Here is a 22,660-nt window from a genome sequence, read left to right as displayed (position 1 = left end):
CCGAACTGATATGAGGTGTCCTCAGACCATTCCCTGGGAATCATATTTTATAACAGTTTTAGAAATGGGAAAATTGTCTAGTCACTTCAGTTTAATGGCCCTCGAGTCAATATAAAGTCATTTACTCCAGCAATTCTCAAGCTGTTCCTCAGGGACCCCTAGATGTTGAAGATATTTGGCACCAACACAATTCCCACCATATAGGGACAGAGGGAAAAATTTGGACTGTTTGAGGATCTGGGAGGACCGATTTATTTGATTTACTCTCTGAAGCATCTTATGTCATCATGTGAATACTGATATATCGCTGCTGACCAATGAAAAACATGTATCTCCGTTTTCAGTTTTTACATCACCGTGATGCCTCCTGAATAAAAAGAGGTCCATTACACTGGGTTTCCCTCAGCCTCCAGAGGCAATGGAGAGGGGATGCCGGGGGATTCCCAGGTGATGAACAGTTTGCACAATGACGCTGACCTGAGAACAGTTTTGCTGCTCCTTTGACTTGCAGAACAGGTCCACAGCCAGTTAGATGTTCAAAAATCTCTTGAAACTGTGAAACACTGTATTTGAAGGCTGTCTACGTAGGGACTAAACAGGGACAGGTTCACAATGGAGTACATGAGTACTCAGGATGGCATGAGATCTTTTTGATGATGTGAATGACATCCAGTGGCCTGCAAACGTTGTGCACTGTTTGAGGATCTGGGAGGACCGATTTACTTGATTTACTCTCTAAAGCATTTTAGGTCATCTTATGAATACTGATATATCGCTGCTGACCAATGAAAAACATGTATCTCCATTTTTGTCAGTTTTTAGTTTTTTAGACCAATGGAAATGCTCTAAATTACTTAGAATAGACTCTTATTTTACATTGACTTCCATTCAAAGTTGAGAACAGATAGTCACTATTTTGGAGATACACGTTTTTTTCATTGGACAGTGAGTATATACTGTTTATAAAAGCTCAAGTGTTGCTTTTTAATAGCATTTTCAGTGTTAATGCATGTGCTATGAAGTCCCTGTGTAGGTAGCCCATTCAGAGCAATGCTTATTTTTAATAAACTACAAATATCTGCAGATGTGAACCAACTATCCACTGACAGTTCTGGTGCATTCTGAAACACATGATGTTCATCCACGTCTTCTTTGGTATGAAGAGCAGACTATGTCTATATAATAACCTGACATTTTAAAAAACTGTGTATAAGGTACAAATAAAGGCTGCATGTTTGGGCTTTGCTATTGTAGTCAAGGTCAATTCTTCAGTTTTACAGTTACTGCAGAAAAAACAGAGACATCTGAACAGCTTTCTAGTTAATATGCTAAGTCATACCAACAAACCCAATAATTTGTACTAAAAGCATTTAGAAAAGTCCTCAAACTAAAGAGTGACTCCTCAACCCACTCTCTAACTCTTTCTCCTTTCTCATGCCCTCTTTCTTCCCTCCCCTGTTTCTTTTCTTTGGTCTTGGGGGCCCTAAATCTCCTCAGCGCTGTTCAAAGCCTTACCTTCTTTCACGGGAATGGCGGGCTTCTTCTGCCTCAGACCCAGCAGGATAAAGAAAAGGACGAGGGGGATGAAGATTTCAAACGCCAGCACCCACTGTGGACACACACACACACACAGACAGAGCAGGACGATGAGAAAACCCAACAGGTAGAGTACATCACAATATTCATTTCTGAGTACATCACAAGGTGTGTCAGATTTAGACCAGTCATAGAAATGTGGTCCACATCTCTGTGTGTTGCAAGTTGGGTTGAAGAAAACATCTGAAGGTCCCTGAGGGCCGGTTTGGTTTCGGAGCCACTGCTATGAACAACAACAAACAGTATACTGTAACTGTATAAACTAATATATAATGAATAACATAAACACCTCCTGCCTAATGTTGAGTAGGTCCTCCTTATACTGCCACAAAAACATGACCATTCAAGGCGGACCTCTGAAGGCGTCCTGTACTTTCTGCCACCAACATTAGCAGCAGGTCCTTCAAGTCCTGCAAGTTGTGAGGTGGTCCCTCCATGAATCGCATTAAAGGTAAAGGTGCATGTATTTGTCACTGTACTATGTACACCGAAATGTGTTCTCCGCATTTTACCCATCTGTGGTAGTGAACACACACACTAGTGAACTAGGGGCAGTGAGCACACAGTGCACCCAGAGCGGTGGGCAGCCAACTCCAGTGCCCAGAGAGCAGACTCAAGGGCCCAACAGTGGCAGCTTGCCGAGTCCGGGTATCGAACCCACAACCCTGTCATCAATAGTCCGGAGCTCTAACCACTGAGCCCTTAATGTCCCTTTGGGTGCCCATGACCCTGTCCCCAGTTCACAGGCTGTCCTTTATTGAAGCACTTTTGGTAGGTCCTGACCACTAAATACCAGGAACACCCTACAAGACCTACCTGATGTTTTGGAGATGTTCTGACCCAGTAACCCAGCCATTACAGTATGGCCCTTGTCAAAGTGGCTCAGATTCTTGCCCATTGTTCCTGCTTTTAACACCACATCACCTTCAAGAACTGACTGACCACCCCTTATAAGATGCCACTGTACACTGTTAAAAGTAGATCCTTGAAGAATGTTTGGAAGTTCTCCACCTTGAAACCGTGGAGGAACCTCTTAAGGTGCTTTGAGGAAAGTTCAAGAAAAGGTTTTTAGAGGAATAATGTTCCTTGAAGGTTCCTCGAAGCACCTTAAAAGGTTCCTCCACAGTTTCAAACTGAAGAACCTCCAAAGGTTCCTCAAGGATCTGATACTTTTATCAGTGTAGATGAAAAGAATCAGTTTATTGTACTAATGATATGGCTGATCGGTGTATTTCTAACCATCTCATGCAACAGCTTCGGAAGCTTGGTGGAAGCTTCCGAAGCTGTTGCATGAGATGGTTAGGCTGTGAAGAACTCTTGGTACAATAACGCATCACATCAGAAGCCCCTTTTTGAATGACTTTGCTTAGAAAGCAAATGAGGCAGAAAATGTGAGAAAACAGTGGAGTTCCCCTTTAAGCTACGAAACACATCAGACGCCCCGACAATAGAGGCAGAGGTCTGGCTTTTGCGAGACTGCACACACAATGGTTGGTCAGCGAGGTGACTCCAAGCCACCCTCTCTCTGTCACTTTCTATTTCCGAGACCGTGGATCATAGCACAGCCTGGCTGATTGAGCAGAGTTTCACTCGAGCCAGTAAATCTACCGGTTGGCGTGAAGGTCGTCCACTTTCTCCAGACGGCAGATGTCCGCTGCCAAATATGCAATCTCCAGCAGCCAGAAGGCCCAAGGCTTTCTAAAGTGGCCTGTTACGCAAATTATTATACAGAGACAGAGGAGAAAGCATAAGCAAAGCACTTTATCTCTCGCTCTCTCACACACACACATATACCCACCACTGCAGCTGGCTTATAGGGATGCGTCAGTGGGTAGGATAAAGTATGAAAATATATGCTTACGTTGTGACACTAAACCGCTCCCTCAACAACTACACCACCACATCCTAACACACACTCTGCCTGAAAGTTACGGCTCCACAATACAAAAGCAATAGTAGCAAGCAATAGTAAAGATTAGGTGACTATTATACCCATTAGTTGGTGCTATGGGCAGCTAGGAAGTATTGTTATTTATGTATGTATTTATTTATTGGTTGGTTTACAGCTCTTCCTTTTAGCTATGAAGTCAGTTGAAGGAGAAAAGATCCACAGAACAGAGTTATTAAGTGATAAGAGAAGTCCACAGTGAGCTTCAGCTGACCAAAGTGGTCTGGATGGGCTTTAATGCGTCAACAAAGCCGGAGATCAGCCATTAGGAACTTCAAATGCCATAAGGAAGACCTTGAAGTCGGTGCAGAATGACCCGAGCTACATGTTCGGACATTGTTTCGGGGTTAGTACAAGCTTCCACAGTCTGAACTACTTTCCATTTATGATACATTTATAGAGGCTGGGATTGCATAGGTACAGTGGTGTGAATAATTAGGACATCACATGAAAACATGTGTCTTTTTTAGAAAGTATTTAAACATGGAGATTTGATCTTCTTTTGAGGAATATTGAGGAGATGAAGGTAATCTAACTAAACATATTACAACTGAAGGAATGTCTTTAAAATTCTTCTTGTGAGGAAAAAGTTCAAAAACACCCCCACTTTTATTACTACTTAAAGGTCCTGCAATTACAATGAACTGCAGATGATCAGAACGTGGTTAGAGAGAATTCTGGAGGAGCCTGTCTTATTCAAACCTCAGACGTGTAGTTTGGTCTTGATTGTTGAAGTGAGTGGTGAAGATCACCATGGGCAGATCCAAAGAGCTCCCTGGGGCCCTCAGGAAGACGGTTATAGATGCAGAGGAGTCTAGGAAGAGAATCTCTAGGAAGAGATTTATTATTGTTATTAAGCCTAGTCCCACAACCTCAGACGATGGTTTGCTTTTGACTGATGGCACGAGCGGTATCACCATGGCCAGATCCAGAGAGCTCTCTGAGGCCTTCAGGAAAGAAGGCTGTAGATGCAGATGAATCTGGGAAGGGGGTTAAAAATATCTCAGAACAGTTAGAAATCAGCCGTTCCACTGTCTGCTAAATTATTTACAAGTGAAGAACTTGTATCTAAAACAACTGCCAGTATGGTCAGATCAGGCCATCCTAGCAAGTTCAGCCCGAGAGCAGACCTCGAGATGAGTGAAGAAGAAGTCTCCAACAATCCCAAAATGTCATCATGGGAACTACAGGTAGCTCTTAATGTCATAGCTGATGTCAAAGTACATCATCTACCATCAGAAAGAGTCCAGACAACTGTCAGATTTTTTGGGAGGTGAGCTGGGATGATGCTTAAAATACAGGTTTTAAATGGGCTGGGGGTCCTTATTTTTTCACATGGCTGTACAGCATGGTGTTCTTGCCCAAGTGGGGAATCAAACCCCAGTCTGCTGTATGAAGAGCAGTGGGTTTACACAGCTATACCCGATTGCCCGCTGAGGCCCCCTCTACCTGCGTCAGACCAGCTGCCACCTGCTAGTCTGACCATCAGGCCCCCCACCCACCTCCACCCATACCAGACCAGCGGCTCACCCTCCTACCACTGCTACCTGTTTAAGGACCATGTTACAACCTAAATGGACTCGTAACTATCTGCCATTATTACTATCACCACTATTAACTATCTGTTGTACCTGGTTTGGTCATTTTTATCATTAATGTTTAATTAGTTCTGAGCAGAGGAGGATGGGTCGGGTCCCCCTTGTGAGTCTTGGTTCCTCCCAAGGTTTCTTCTTCCAGCTCTGAGGGAGTTTTTCCTTGTCACTGTCGCCGTTGGGGCTCACTGGGGGTCTTACGTTATTTCTTTTTTTGTCTCTGTCTTTTATTAATTACTATTTATGTAAAGCTGCTTTGTGACGACAACAGTTGTAAAAAGCTATACAAATAAATCTGACTTATTCTGACTTCACTACTTACCACAAGGTGGGAGTTTACAGCTGGCGGTCAGCAGTCTAATCCAGATGATCAGCATTAACTATATCCTTAGCATACTGTAGGGTTACACACATATACAGCATTAATATTAATGCAGTCTTAGAAAAGCTGCTTGTATGAGAAATGACAAATCGGCACCAGGGCTAAGGCCCTTAGCTATAGCTTTTTTGGTTACTGCACTGAAAAAAACCATTACGGTCAAGTATAAAATCTGCCACCTTGTTTTGAGCTGATTGATACTGCCCAACAGCAATGTTTCTGCTTTATCAGAACTGAAGCAGCTGGTCAGCCAGGCTTTTATGTCTTTCTGTCCTGAATTTCCCATATGTACTTTATTTTATTAGTCTATAATTACCTCACAAACCTGAAACCATTTCCACTGTAAACTGCAAGCCAAGGCCGCACAAATACAAGAAGACAGCGCCGCGACCTGCTAGCCAAAAGACTCTTAACACTACGAACAGTGACTAGTTGACTGCAACTGCTCGGCTAGTAGAAGAAAATCGCAGCCATGTTAAAGCTGTTACTTGCTGTGGGGTGGGACAGTCACAGCTTTAGACAGTGAGTGTCAGTAGAACTCCCTAAATCTATACTATTCATATCTCAACCTTCAAACTCCTCCGTCCACCCAGGCTTCTTCACTGTGGCTGGTAGACTGTACCCTAGTCAGCCCACGTCTGAACAGCTCAACGCCTGCAGTTTCAGACGTGGGCTGACTAGGGTACAGTCTAACAGCCACAGTGAAGAAGCCTGGGTGAAGGAGGCTGTATCTGCAGTTTCCCCTACACAGCAAAACACATGCAGATCTCTCAGCAAGGGGGCTTCTGTTCACAGCAGACTGGTGGGATTTGTGGTGGGATGAGCATCACAGCTCTTCTTTATGTAGATATGAGGAAGACGATTTGGGGGAGGTTTGGGGGAAATTAGGTTAGGGCTAGATTAGGACTAACTGACACTTCTGACATTTCTATAGAAAGCTGAACACACACACACACACACACACACACACACACACACACACACACACACACACACACACTATTCAAAGGCTTCTCTTGTTGCAGTGCTAAAAGCTGATTGCAGACTGAGCCTGGATCAGTTTTCTGTTTTATTTGATTAGAAAGTTGGAAACGAGGAGTGAGAGAGGAGTGATTTTTAGGATTTGGTGCTCTTTAATTCCCTAAGACATGAGTAATATTATCCATCAGGTAAACCACTAATATGTGGGATAGATTAACATATTTTCATTATGCAATGTTAAATAATTAAAAATATATGTATGTATTTTTAACATTTATAAAATAAAATATTTTCCATTTTGAAGCATTGATCTGGATATTTGAAAAGTTGCATTACTAATTACACACAGATATTTACACATACATTTTAGATACTCTACATTGACAAAAGTATTGGGACCAAATCAAGGTCATTAAAAAGAATAACTGTCCAGGAAAGGCTTTCTACTAGATTTTGGAGCACTGCTGTGAGAACTGGATTGCACTCAGTGATTACAAGAGCGTTAGTGAGGTCAGGATGTTGGATGATCACCACAACACCTCATCCCCAACTCCTCAACTCATGCCAAAAGTATTAGAGCACCATGGCATTAGGCATGGTGCCAATAGGTTCATGCATATCTGCTCCAGACAGTCTAGTAATATTATCCATCATTTCATCAAATCACTCACATTATAGAATAGATTAACATATCTTAAGCATGCAATTATTAAATACATAAATACATGGAATACATGGAGGAAGTGACATCAGAAAAGTCAGATCGAGCTAGATAGACCTCCTCACATTAGATAGACAGACATATCTAATGTGAGGAGAAGACTGGTACTGTGGTTGGCATAGCTGGTACAGTCCTGCCACTCTTACATGAGCACAGTGGTCAAACACAGTGAACTACACACACACTGTATAACCACTACAGAGAGACACTCTCCCGCTTCCTGAAGAGAGACAGGCCGACAAGGACTGCAGGTCAGTGTGTGGGTGCTGACCATGACGTTATTGTTATGATCTCTGACCACAATGTGGCTTTCACTGCAGCTAGGCAGTGACCACAACTGTCTGACTGCTCAAAGAGGTGAGAGTTTCTGTCTCTATGAGTCTGTACTCTTCAGAGGGAGAGAGAGAGACAGAGAGACAGAGAGAGAGAGAGAGAGAGAGAGGGGGAGAGTTGTGCGTATGAAAGCTGTTGAGTAAGGTTAAGAGGTCCTCTTGATATGTCCTGCCTGTGTCCCAGTCATCCCTGTCACATCTATCTGTGTGTGGTGGTGGGTGGTGGTGGGTGGGTGTGTGTGTGTTTGTGGGGGGGGGGTATTTGAGGGTCACTACAAACAATGCTTCTTTGCCTGGTTGTGTCACAATACACAAAGACCTGACTCATACACTCCACAAAGCTTCAGTTATAAGAGCCTGAGCAATAAACAAAGTCAGTACACACACACACACACACACTCGTCTACAATGAGAGGGGCATGAGGTCAGACATGTATTAAATATATGCAATCATTATGTAATATTCATAATTATAATAATAATAATACATTCAATTATATGTATATATATATATATATATAACATATACGGACAAAAGTATTGGGACACCCTGCTCACTGTTTTGAAACCAAGAGTTTTAAAATGAGTTTATTGTACAGGCAAAGCTTTCTACTAGATTTTAAAGCATTGCTTGCTGTGAGGATTTGATTGCATTCAGTGACCACCCCATCCATCCCCAACTCCCCAACATCTCAAAAGTACTAGAGCACCCACCAACATTTCTGAGAAGTCAGTTACACTGTTGAACGGCACATTGCTGAATGGGGGGCATTTGTCTGGCATTAGTCATGATGCTAAAAGGTTGATGTTTATCTGCTCTTATTGTATTGGCAGTACTTCTCTATATATGTGTGTGTGTGTGTATATATATATATATATATATATATATATATATATATGTGTATATATATATATATATATATATATATATATATATATATACACACACATATACACACACACAGATACTCCTCTCTCTCCCATGGCCGAGAAGCATTGTCTAAAAGAAGGGCTTGTCTCTTTTTTAATTCCTGTTTATTGATTTGGAGGCCTGGTAAAGGGCAGAGAGAAAGCGCTTGATTTGAATATTAAACAGTTCATGATCTTCGTTCAGAGAGTCTGAAAATGCCTTTATAGTTTTTCTGGCGCTGAATTTGCATGTCAGGGGCTGATCTTCCATTATTCATAGGCAGGCCAGTGCACCTGTCTGTAGGCAGCCTATGCAAAGTTGGTGCAGACACACAATCACACACACACACACACACACACAATGTCAATACTTACACAATCAGGCATAAAGTTCAAGGCCAAAGACAAGCAAGTTAAAAACAGCCGCGGTAATCAATGGAGTGAAGATAACGAGAGCACAATAAGGTCCTCTCTCTGTGCTCCACCCAGCGAGGCCCACTTTAGTAGCTACTGTTGATGAGCTGACGAACATCTGATGTAATCAATCTAATGCGTGGCACACAGCTCTAATCTAGAGTGTAATTACTGGAATGATGTTAGTTTTGTAGGTGTGTGGAAGGTCACACTGTCATAGGATAGTTGCGATGGATATTTGTCATCATGTTATCACTGTACAGTCATGGCCAAAAATATTCTCTTACTGTAACCATGAAAGAGTTCCTTATACCTCTCTACTGGAATTGTGGACCACTCCTCTTTTGCCAGCTACTCCCAAAGTGGTGCTGCAAATTAACCCATCCCTCGCACTAGCAATGCTCCCAACACCGATCTTCTGGCGAGCCATCAGCAGCTCGATTTAGGGCGTGTCAGTGTGTCTTTGCTTTCGTAACAGCGGGAAATGTTCGCCTAGCGCGGCCCGAAACTCGCAAAGGGCCCGAAACTCGCACATGTCCCTTAATTAATCATGGGTGTGTAATGTGCAATAAACCACTTAGCGAGTTACTTGCCATTCCCTTTAAGAGCCAGGTGAGGGGGTGTACGTGTGCTGGGCTGCACGCACCTGTGTTGACAATTCTCGGTCAAGATAGCAACGAACGTCTGCAACGACTGCTGACGTCTGCCTAGACTGTTTTCAGTCAGTGGTGCACCTTATTTTCCATTGCCAACATAGTAATAAACCAGATATGTACCTGAACACGCCTCTTTTCGAGACCACTGTGCCCGTCAGCGTAGATATATTCACAAGCGCCGCTGCTCTCTGAACGCCGCAGGCAGTAAGGCGTGAAAATAGACTGTTGGAGGGGTGTAAGATAGGGCCTCTCACAGGGTGTAAGATAGCAATTAGCATCACAATGCACCTCGCGCAGGGTGTAAGATAGGGCCTAGCAGTGTAAGGACTTAGCACTTGTCTCCTCCGATACATGCGAAGCCGCCACCACCTCTTTTCGAACTGCTTCCGATGCGGCATAGCTCAGAGAAACAGTAGAGCAGGGTCCCCGGCTCTACCGCGCCAGCTAACAGACGGCTTTTCTGGCCAATATTTCTCAAGAGTGAGGAGGGGAAAGGGCACCATCTACCCACCCAGAGAGAGCACAGCCCTGTGCTCTATCAGACTCTGGTCATTTATGGCAAAATTAGGGCTTCGAGCTTGCGACCGCTGGACATAGTGCTAAGGTATTAGACCAATGCGACAGGGGATTTAGATCTGGACCCGTTGCTGGCCATCTCAGAACTCTCCAGTGGCCTAAAACCATTTCTAGGTGCTTTTTGAAGTTTTTGCTTTGGGTCATTGTCCTGCTGGAGGATCCTTGACCTCTGATGAAGCCCCAGCCTAGTCTTCAAGGCCAGTCCAGTGCCAGAAGCAGCAAAACAACCACAAAACGTCTTGGATCTTCCACCATGTTGGACTGTAGGTCTTGTGTTATTTTCTTTGTTGGATGATCACCTTCCCATCTTATCCCAAAAAAGTACTGGATGGAGCACCAACCCTCATTCCAGAGAACCCAGTTCCACTGCTCCACAGCTCAATGCCCCTCTAGCCAACACATGGCATGACTGGACATTCTATTGGCAGTACTTCACTCTAGACTAGACAAGCTGTGTGTGCATATGTGTTTAAGTAGCCGACTGCATTCATTAGAAGGGGTGTCCACAAACATTTAGACAGACAGTCTGGCTTTTGCCAGTACTCTGTAAAGCTCATCCGCATTGTTTCGGGACACGGACACGGACAGGTCAATTAGGAATTTCATCAACAGTGACCTAACCACAATTCAGCAAATCAAAGGCCGTTCATTAACTCCTCTCAGCAAGAAGAAAGCCGAATCCAACCAAACATCACAATCGATTAGGAATGCCATCAAACAGCGAGCAGACAAAGATCAACAGATCAAAGTCAATCTACACAGCGCCCTCAATAACAGGATCCTGCACAATCACACAATCACACACCCATCTGTGTAACAAGAGCGGCCTAGACGGCAAACTGTACACACCCCACAATGACGGCACAAGTGGGGGAATAAAAACACATTCCCAAATGATCCCAGCGCTGCTTCGGAAGATAAATGTTGTCGCTTCAGTAAATTGGAGATGATGATATTTTTGTGCCGTGGCCTCTGAATCTCATATTTCTCCATTTTACCATCACAACCTCGGAAAAACAATAACAACCAAAAATCTCTATTGACTTATTCCAGCCTCTCCCTCCCAGGAAGAGCCTAATGAATGGAAACACTGTAATCCAATAAAAGCCACTACAGAGGCTGCAAACTACATTTTGCATTCATGATTACATTCTCGCTACACGACGCAAACTGCTCCCACTGCTCCAGCCTCACTGTAAGCACAGCGTGAGATCTAGCTGCCTGGGTGTGTGTGTGTGTGTGTGTGTGTTTTCACGACAAAAATAGCCTGTGTAGGATTGTATATTTAGGTGTACAAGTCTTATTACATAGATATTTACACATATATTTTAGATACTCTATATGGACAAAAGTTTTGAGACACCCCATTCTTTGTTTCTTCTGAAATCAAGGTTTAAATTAAAAAATAAAAATAAATAAATAAATAAATAAAGAGTGCCAGCTAGCCTTGGGCAGGGCACGGACAGGTCAATTAGGAACTTCATCAATAGTGACCTAACTGCAACTCAGCAAATCAAAGGTTGTCTATTCTGCTCTCAGAGAAAGAGAAATCCAAACCAAACATCACAATGGGTTATGACAAAAGTAATGGGACACCTGCTAAATCAACATTTCTTCCAAAATTAAAGGTATTAAAAAAGCTTGTTTTTTTTGGTGGAGTAACCTTCTCTAATATCCAGGAAGGGCTTTCTAATAAATTCTGGAGCACTGCAGTCTTTGAGGTCTTGAAGTCTTGACATTCCTGCCTAAAAAAGACACTAACTAAACCCCTAAATATCACAGACGATTGAGTTTTACTCAGTGCTGACTCTGTAAGGTGCCCAAACTTTTGCACAGGCCACTCTGATGAATTTGAGTGCTTATTTGTTACATTATAATTATGTTTAATTTGCTACAGAGGCTGTGTTTACTACGGTGTCATTTGGCCAAGGCTATAATACATTTCTCCCATACCCACACATTCTGACATTGTACAGAAAAAATGAATGTGTGTATGTGTGTGTGTGTGTGCGTGTGTGTGTATGCATGTGTGTTTTCTTGTGTATGTTTTTGGAGAGCATTATTAATGGCATGAGGAAGTGTCTTTCCTAAACGATGTGTGGCCCAATTAGTCTTGCACATGCTCCCAGGGCCAAGGCCTATAGCCAATCTCTCAGCATTGATTTCCTCATCTCCCCCATTATAAATAACCAGCAGCTTCCATAAGCCAATGTGAGGGAGATTTCCCCCAGGATTCCCCTCCACTTACACTGTAACAAACATCACAGCGATCACAGTGAGCTCTGACTGCAGGCCAGGAGCAGCGGAGTGCTGGATCAGCCTTGCCTTTCATATTCTAATGGACACATTAATATGGATATGGACGCTTGGTAAATACAGTAGAGCTCCAGGGCGGTGAAAATGATGGCGGAATACTCTTCTCAACGACTGAGGTTTTTCCAACAAATGGGGAAAGTGAAAGCGGTCTGTGGTGTTGCGATCATCCTACCAGCACCTGTACATAGAGTAGATGTCCAAGTGGATCTTACACCTACAGCTTTGGAGTTTTCTTAAATTTGCATCTCTACGTGTCTGGCAGCCGTTTAATTCCAGAAATTTCATCAAACAAAGCTGTTAGCTGAATTTGCAGACCATGAATGGCATAAAGTCTCCCAACAGCGATGTGAAAGACTAGTGGAGAGCCAGCCAGGACTTGAGAGCTGTGATTGGCATTTAAGGTTATTTCACCACAGTGATTTCTGAATGCTCTAAAAGTTCAAATATTAGTTTGTTCAAATTTGAATAATAAATTATTTGCTAATATTTATGATTATTATAATATTTTTCTCTGCATTATTTGAGCAGTTGAGTTGTGAAACAGTTATAATAAATGCTCATTTTTTTTTTTTTTTTTAGGGGGAAAATGTTCATTTGTGGTTTATGACACATTGCCTATAAATAGTAAAAGCAGAGAAACTGAGGGTGGTCTCTTCAATTTTTCCAGAGCTGTATATTCAGCACATACACTTATGTGTCATAATACACTATATTAATATTAAAGAAGTATAATATTATTAATATCCGTAGTATATTTTATACGTTTTTCTGAAAACTGCATCGACTTGAGATCTGTAAAAACTCAGAAAACCAATGAAAACAAATAGGAAAAGAACTTTCATGTAAATGCAGTCTGTACGTAGCCCATAGTCTTTGGCCGTCTTATTCAAGCCATTAAACTTAATGAGCACTTTCACAAAACTAAACCTAACCCTGGACCTAATCCCAACACTAACACTGAAGAAAATCAATCACCAGATAGTTTCACCAGATAGTTTCAACACCTTGAACATCTGAAGATCCTCTATAGGGCTCAACTGATTGGTTGTTGCAAATTCCAGCCATATTTTAATGAAGCAGGTCTACCACTCTTTGTTTTAACCATGGTGTTCAGAGCGCCATCTAGTGTCCTAATTAATGGACATTATTGCCCGGGGCAGCAGTGCGGACGTTCTCAGAAGGCGGACCACACTATGTGAACCTTTATAAAACCGGCACCGAAACCGGTGTGTCCTCCCTCATCCGCTGAGTGTCGGGAGGATTACTTGTGATCGAACGAGTAGTAACGAGTGGGTTGGGTAATTATGGAGGAACGCTGAGTAACAAACAAAAAAAAGTAATTGAAAGTAACGGACTATGTAATTAAATATGCGTTTTCATTTAAATAGTATAGCAAAGCAACAGCACGAACTCTATCGCACTACTAAGACTGAATTCCATGTGAGAATTAGGAGCCGTGTGAACTCCGAAGTTAGTGAGCAGACTTTGATCTTGTTGCCTTCGCCTCCATCAGTTTTAATCAGCAGCCGTCAGCACAGAGCAGCCCTGGAGACTTCCAGCGCTGGAGCGAGAGAGAGAGAGAGAGAGAGAGTTCACAACACAAATTACTGAAAAGCCCTACCTCTAGAGCTTTGTGTTATCCTCTGATAGAAAACACTTCACACACACACACACACATACCTGCTCTACCTTGACTTATTCTGCTGATGATTAGACATAAAGGTCTGATGAGGAGTCTCCCTATGTACTTATTTACAGTCAGTGCCTAAAATATTGGCACCCCTGCACTTCTTCCAGAGTCTGGCTGCAATCACAAATGCACTGGTGTTCACATGGTTATCTCTTCTGTTAGCATTGGAGCAAAAGTCAAATAAAATATCCTTCCACACAGAACTCCAGAAATGGACTGGACAAAATTACTGGCACCCTCAGCTTACTATGAGGTTGCACGCTCTTTAGAAACAATGACGAGATCAATCCCTTCCTGCAACCATGAACGGGTTTCTTACACCTCTCTACTGGATTTCTCAACCACTCTTCAATGGCTTCTCCCAACTGCTGGGGTACAGCAAGTACATTGCCATATTTGTGGCCATGACTGTGTATATTGTGTATGGAGTGTTTGGCTAGTTTTAACAGGATAGCCTATTTTTGCACAGGGATGTCCAGGAACTGCAGTGGATCGGGATCAGGGCTGGTCCACACATATTCTAATGTGTCAGGTATTGACTATTTTAATCCCAATCCAGTTCCAAGTCTTTGTTTTAATCACGGTGTTCACAGCGCCATTATTTTACATTTTTTACATTTACGGCATTTAGCAGACGCTCTTATCCAGAGCGACTTACAAAGTGCTTTGCTATTTACCCAAGAAAAGCCTTAGCTAGTTAGAATAGACTAATAATACAAAAGATACCTCCAAGCTTGGACATTGCTAAACACAATACAATAAGGCGACCATAGAACTATTCGTCCAAGTACTCTCTGAAGAGGTGGGTCTTCAGTCTACGTTTGAACAACTAAGAGGTGTCCTCAAGGCGCCATTAATGGACATTACTGCCCAGCCGGGTGCAGCATTGAGGACATTCTCAGAAGGTAAATAAAGGAGTTGAGGTTCTGCAGTGTGGAGCTAGAACATGAAAACAGACCATAATATTTGAACCTTTATGAAACTCTCTGTCTCTGAAATGCTCTGTTTTACCAGCGGGAGAACCGTCCACCTTTCTCTGTTCTTAAACCAGCACTAGAGAACCCATTTAGAACTGAGTGGATTCACCCAATATAAACCAGTTATTATACACCAGTAGACCAACAACCACAGATATCAGTCCAGAGTGTCCAGAGTGATTCGACTGCAGTGTTGTAAAGGAGCTGGGAGCTGATTGGTCAGGGAGGAGAGTCAGACTGGATTAGAAGCTATTAAACAGAGTCTGGATTATTTATACACACACAAAGATCAGATCGTTATCGGCTGATACCCAGCATCAAGAGACTCAGATTAAATTAGTGGTCAGAATAACCAGATTGGGACATCCCTAATTTCAGACTTCAACTAAAAACAACACATTTTAAAGCTTAGTTGTTTTCTATAGAACAAATATCAGATCTGTATATCCGTATATAAGAAAACTGGCATCATGCCATGTTCTGAGCTTTCAGACCATGGTCACGCTCTCTCTTCCAGCTCTGCTGTCTGACCCCTTTGACCGCTCTCACCTTTCACTCAGGCTTGTTTAAGCCATCACTCTCTCCAGTGGCCACTGCAACGACAATGTCCAGTTTCAGATGCCATTCAGCACTGCTGCTACTGCTTTTACGGTCATTCACTAGAGGCCGTGCCTCATCACTCCTCACAGAAAGAACCGGACTGTATTTCTGACCATAATTAATGTTGACAAGACCCACTTGATGGGAACTCATAAGTCTTACTAAAGTACAAATCCTCCATTAACGTCAGGGAGATGTTTCCCCACGCATGAATGATGAGATCAGAAATGAAGCAAAGCAGGAACCGCGGCCCACAGAAAAGAGCCGAATCTGGGACAGCTGCTGTCTCTGAAACACACACACACACACACACACACACACTCTGTCTGCTTTCCTGTAGCTAAAGACCATGCTAAGGTGTGGCTGTTCAGTGCAGCTGATTTAGACTGATTCACGCTAACTGTTTATAGCACTGGAAATGACCTCTATATGCCCCTATATTCGACCTTTAAAACCATTAAATGACCAGCTTATTACCTCGTAAGAATTAATGCTCAGTAACTACAGCAATGCCTCAAAGTTTGTGAACCCTGTGGATTTTCAATAATTCTGCATACATTTGACTAAATATTTAATCAGATTTTCACACAATGTCCTAAAAGTAGATAAAAAAACAATTCATACATAAGCATTTCATACATTTCATACAATTCATACATAAGCACAAAAAGCATTGCACACTTGGTTGTGTATACCTTTGTTTTCAGCATCTGGTGTGATCCCTTTTGCAGCAATAACTGCAGCTAAACGCTCCCGGTAATTAGTCCTGCTTATTGGCTTAGAGGGATTTTCAGCCATTTCTCTGTACAAAACAGCCTCAACTCCATCATGTTGGTGGGTTTCTTCCCATGAACTGCTTGCTTCAGGTCCTTCCACAACATTTCTATTGGTTTAAGGTCAGGTCTTTAACTTGGCCATTCCAAAACATGAACTTTATTCTTCTATAACCATTATACGGAGGACCACTTGCATGCTTAGGGTCGTTGTCTTGATGCATGGCCCGTGTTCTCTTCAGACTCAGCTCACAGACAGATATCCTGACATTTTCCTTTAGAACCAGCTGCTGCTTTTTAGTGTACATTGTTCCATCAATGATAGCAAGCCGCCCTGGTTCAGGTGCAGCAAAACAGGCCCAAACCATGATACCGCCAAAACAGTGTTTCACAGATAGGATAATGTTTTTATGCTGGAATGCAGTGTTTTTCTTTTTTCCCTCTGAACATAACGCGTCTCTCATTCAAACCAAAGAGATCGATTTTGGCCTCATTTGTCCACAGAACATCGTTCTAACAGGCTGCTGGCTTGTCCATGTTTTTGTGCAATGGGGGACTCTGGACCCTAATGCCCACCCCTGGCTTTAGAGTGTACTTCTTCTTTTTGGAGAGGGTACTGATTTACTGACCCCAGCCCCAGTAATACTGCATGTACCCTATTCAATTCCAGTGGTTACTGGTCATTGTGTCGGGTCATTGTATGGGATCATCTATTTGATGGCAGAAAGTCTTTATCTCCAAAACGGCAACTTTATAGGAGGACTTCTTAACTTTTAATGGAAGTTAATTAAAGTTAAGTCTTTTTCAAACATTTCTGTTGGTCCATTCATTTTGACATTTTAACACAATGTCAAGAAAAACTGCCAGATTTCAATTAGGATCGCTGGTTCGAATCCCGGGTCATGCTGCTTGTCATCAGCAGCCGGAGTCAGAGAGAGCACAATTGGCCTTGTTCTCTCAGGAGTGAATTGTTGGTCAGCACAGGTGTCTGTTATACTCACCTGTTCATTTCCAGGTTTAATAGGTCTATAAGTGCAGGGATATCAACAAATTGGCTTAGAGTGTACCGTTTCATTTTGGAGAGGGTAACGATTCACTGACGCCTGACTCTATAATACTACATGTACCCTATTCACTTCCAATGGCTACTTCATGTCTGGCCTTAGTAGTAGAAACTCTGTATCTTCCAAACTGCAACTTTACAGGAGGAGGGAAAAACGTCTTAACCTTTAATGGAAGTCAATGCAAAAAGATTTTATATTTTTATTATATAAGTAATTTTGGAGCATTTCTATTAGTCCATTTGTTTTGAAATTGTGACACAATGTCAAGAACACCTGCCAGGTTCTCGTAATGTCAAAAACTGGAAAACTGGAAGGGTTTTTGTGTGACAGCAACTACATACATTCTGTCTTCTTCTCATCGGACTTGATGTTAAGGTGTCCCACTTTCTGGAAGTTCTGGGAAAGTTCATTTTAATGGGAAATCATGCAAATGATACAGTGAATGCTTAAGAACGGAGTGCTGGAATGACTGTAGCATGATGTACTGTAACTTACTGTAAAAAGACAGCGTCTCCAGACTTTTCACTGCTGTAGGCGACTGTAGATAACTGCAGACTATTTCGGCTGTTCTGCTGCAATACTGGTGAGCTATCTGACTAGGACTGAGGAATCAGCTATGAGCAAAAGGCTTTGAGAAGAAACGATAAAGCGGCTTCCAACGTCTGCCAGCAGTAGCAGCACCGAGTGACTGTCTCAGCATGTGTGTGTGTGTGTGTGAACGCTTGCTCTCTCAGGGACTAATCGAGAGCAGCTCAGCGTAGGAGGGAGGTGTTGTTATGGTACTAATTGTGCTTTCTTTTCATCAGGCCTCGGCGTGGCTACTATAAATACAGCAGCGCTCAGGTGGGAGTCACTTAGCAACTGTGGCAATGGAGCAGACCCGGTACCAAGAAGTCATTAAAAATAACAGTACAGTCATTAAAATGTTTGTCTACGAATAGCGAGTAGAGCGCTCTGGATCCTGCGCAGACACACAAACACACACACACTCTGCTTTATTTCTGAAGCTTCTGTGGGAACCTCCACACACACGGATTCCAGCAGGCGCTTAGATTTCGCAGCCCGATCTGTCTGGAGCCCAATTATACAGACGGCAGCATTGGAAAAATGAGTCATCTAACTTAAAGGTTAATTAACCTATGTGTTCTTTCAGTGGCTAATTCATCTGGCTGTAATGAGTCGACCACACTGAACACAGAGTCATTACGATGAACCTATTAGCTATAAAAAGCGGATGAAGGCACAAGTCGCAGCTACAGTGGAGCTGGGAGAGGACGTTTATTTCAGGGCTTACATCTGTATGCGCTCGCTCTGCAATCAAACATGAAGTACTAGATTGGGAAAGAGGAAGGGTTTGATAGATAAATTAAGAGAGAGACTGAATTTAAGAGAAATTCAGAGAGAGAGAGTGGGAGAGACTGAAACAGACATTGAAAGAGAGAGAGAGGCTAAGATATAGATAAGAGATACTGTATGTTGAAAGAGAGAAAGAATGAGATAGATGATGAAAGAATGAGATATGAGACTGAATTTAAGAGAGATTCAGAGAGAGAGAGGGGGAGAGACTGAGACAAGATATAGATAAGAGAGAAAGAATGAGATAGATGATGAGAGAAAGAATGAGATAGGTGATGGAAGAATGAGATAGATAATTAAAGAATGAGATAGATGGTGAGAGAAAGAGATAGATGATGAAAGAATGAGATAGATGAGAGAAAGAATGAGATAGATGATGAGAGAAAGAATGAGATAGATGATGAAAGAATGAGATAGAGGATGAGAGAAATAGATATATGATGAAAGAATGAGACAGATGATGAAAGAATGAGACAGATGATGAAAGAATGAGACAGAGGATGAGAGAAAGAATGAGATAGAGGATGAGAGAAAGAATTAGAGAGTTAAATTGGGATACAGACTGAGTAAGATTGAGATGGAGATAAAGATTAAAATAAGGACTGAGAAAAGATGAAAGAGGGAAAGTGAGAGAGAGGCTGAGATTGATAGATAAATTAGACAGGATTTAAGAGAGATTGAGAGAGACTGAGAGAGAGTGAAAGACTCAAAGATTGAGATATATTGAGAGATAAAGATTTAAAGAGTAAGAGGTTGTTATAGAGGTTGAAATAAAGACAGAAAGAGCGACTGAGTGAGAATGCTGGATTAAGAGAAAGAATGAGAGAGAATGAGATCTGAGATGGATGAGAGAAAGAATGAAATGCGGATAGTGAGAAAGAATGAGATCAAGGGTGAGAGAACGAATGAGACTGAGGTAAAGATTGAAATAAGGACTAAGAAAAGAGGAAAGAGGGGAGAAAAAGGAGAAAGACAAAAAGAATGAGAGAAAGAATGAGATAGAGTGAGAGAAAGAATGAGAGAGATTTGAATGCAGATTGAGATAGAAATAGAATAAAAGAGATTAAGACCGATTTGAACAAAAGATTGAGATAGAGATTGAGATAGAAAGAGATTGAGATTGAAAGAGATTGAGATAGATAGGAGAGAGATAATGAGATTAAGAGAAATTAAAAGAAAGAGATTGAGATAAAGAGACTGGGAGAGATTGAGAGAGATATTAAGTAAGAGAGACAGATGGCGAATGAGAGACTGAAAGTTAGAGAGAGAGGTTAAGAGAGAAAGGTTAAGTATAAGTCAGTGCTAATGGAGGTTATTCATGTTGACTGCCCTTGTTTCCTCTAGATTGTGTGAAAGCACTGTCATCAGCTGCCTCCCTCCCTTCTGTCACTCTGCTGTCTGTCTGAGTGACCTAAAACAAGGATCAGCATTTTATTTGCTGACCTTCCTTCTGCCTTTTTAACTATACAGGGGCCCTTTTTTATTGGATGAAAATCGTTTTAGATTGGATTATCAATCAACTCTAGATATTGGAGATTTTGACCCAAAGATCACTTGAGTACTTGGATGCTTCAGTAAACGGAAGCTTGAAGCTCCCCGCTGTCCCCACAATAATCGCCATACCATAAATACCACATTTATAAACAATACTGTGTCGTTGTCTCTGCTATCCAGTCCAGCAATTGTTTTCTCCATTTTTCAAATACACATCTGATTCCTGACTATGTGATTTTGATTTTTTTTTCAACATTATAAATGTTTCTTTTTGCTATAATATGAGGCATCTGATCTAATATACTTTGATATGTAGCCCTACATCAGATATATATCTGATTCCTGACCAGGTGTCTATGTTCACATTATCAGATTGAAGCAGCACAAATCAAATTTTTTTAATGATTTAATATAAATCTGATCTGATATACTTTAATATGTGGTCCTAGATCGGATACATATCTGATCTATGACCAAGCAACCCTGGCCATGTTAATTTTATCAGATTGAAGTAGCACAAATCCCATTTTTTATGTTTCAATATAAATCTGATCTGGTACACTTTAATATGTGGTCCTAGATCAGACAATATATGAGATCCATGACCATGCAACCTTGGCCATGTTTATTTTTTCAGATTGAAGTGACGGAAATCTGTGGTCCTCTGTATTCCTTTGCCTTACACCTAAATGACCTAAATGTGACGTGATGTGTGGTCTTTTCAAATCAGGTCCAAGTCACTTTCATAAATGTGGTCCTAGATTAGCAATATAATAATCAATTGAAAAGCTTGTTTAATAAAAAGCTTTTTTTATTTTATTTAACATTTCACAAATTTAGCCGTTCCCAAACCACAGCCTAACAGTGGAAATACACGCAGGACTGTAATCATTTGCAGTAGAATCATGATTTTATTGAATTAAATTGATTTATTTCCACAAATGATCCAACCCTGGTGGAAAAGTAATCCAATAACAGTTTGAGAGAAGTATTTCACAGAAACCACCCCAGTACTGTTTAGAGGTGCTCAGAGTACATTAGCTAACTGTGCCTGTGAAGGAACTCCGCCAGCCACCGCAGATTCCGGGAGGTGGGATCTAGGACTGAACAAACCGATCCAGTGTTACTGCAGCTACTGTAACTGCTGTAGTTTCAGTTTAACCTTTGCCCCTTTCCTCTGTCTTAGCTGCCAGTCACGGGGGTGTGCGGTGCCAGGCTCACTGTAGTGGGAGTGTGTGAGCGCAGCGTGCAGAAACGGCAGAGCCAGGCCCTGTTCCAGGTTCTTCTGCAAACAGGCCGTAATGCACAGCAATCTGGAGAGCGGCACGAGCCAGGGGTCAGCATGAACACGCTCCACGTAGAGGCCCAGAGTCCGGATCACATGCACCACTAACATCCCTCACATCAGATCCTCTGTTTCTCTGTCGTTCTCAGTGTCTTATCCACACCTCCTTCTTACTGTGGTTACTATAGCTTCTGTGCAGCAACAGTTTTCTACAGCGCAACATCCTAGCAACCACCTAAGAAACCATAACCACCATCTAGGATACCAACTTCCCAGCATCATTATAGTACAAATCTAGCAACCACTCAGCAACACTGCTAAAAGGTAGAAACTACCTGGGACACCATAGCAACCACTTAGCAACACCATAGCAACCACTCAGACTACCCTAGCAACCACCTGGGATACCACAGAGACTGCCTAGGTCTGTATAACTAGTGCCTAGTGACCACAAGGCAGTATTATAGCAACCACCTGGGATACCATAGTCACCACTTAGCAACACTACAGCAACCACTTATAATGGCAATCGCTAAACAATTTCATTGCAAGCACCTAGCAACACCACAGCAACCGCTTAGCAGCACCAGAGCAACTACCTAGCAACACCATAGCAACCACATACCAAAACTATAGCAACCACCTAGCAAAACACCATAGCAACCACTCAGCAACACCACAGAAACTACCTAGCGTACAGTAATATATTTTATGGGGTCTAAAATGTTCAAATGTGCTTCCAACCACCTGGGATACCATGGCAAACACGTAACAACACTTTAGCAACCACCTGGGATAGCTTAGCAACCACCTAGCAAAATCAGTGACCACCAAGTGACCACTTAGCCACTGCCTAGCAACTGCCTGGAGGTGGAAACCACATAACCATAACAACCGTTCAGTTTCCTTCAGGAAATGCACTTTTCTAGTTCATTAACACATCTGAGAAAGTGCATGCTTAGTATAGCCACTCATTAGCACTGAGAGTCTGCTATCTGCAT

At 42.2% G+C, this 22,660-nt stretch overlaps 1 protein-coding gene across 3 annotated transcripts in view; it reads right to left on the bottom strand.

The window, feature by feature from the left end:
* abca2 (ATP-binding cassette, sub-family A (ABC1), member 2) overlaps positions 1-22,660 on the bottom strand; it is a 103,120-nt gene that overhangs the window by 52,220 nt on the left and 28,240 nt on the right. For all 3 annotated transcript variants that reach the window (XM_072664786.1, XM_072664787.1, XM_072664788.1), the window contains exon 2: positions 1,516-1,609. In XM_072664786.1, coding sequence (XP_072520887.1) covers positions 1,516-1,609 — 94 coding nt within the window. The remainder of the gene's footprint in view (positions 1-1,515; positions 1,610-22,660) is intronic.

This window comes from Salminus brasiliensis, chromosome 20 (assembly GCF_030463535.1).
Source record: "Salminus brasiliensis chromosome 20, fSalBra1.hap2, whole genome shotgun sequence".
Classification (NCBI taxonomy): Eukaryota; Metazoa; Chordata; class Actinopteri; order Characiformes; family Bryconidae; genus Salminus; species Salminus brasiliensis.
The sequence above is the reverse complement of the archived record's forward strand: the minus strand, read 5'-3'. Positions and strand labels throughout refer to the sequence as shown.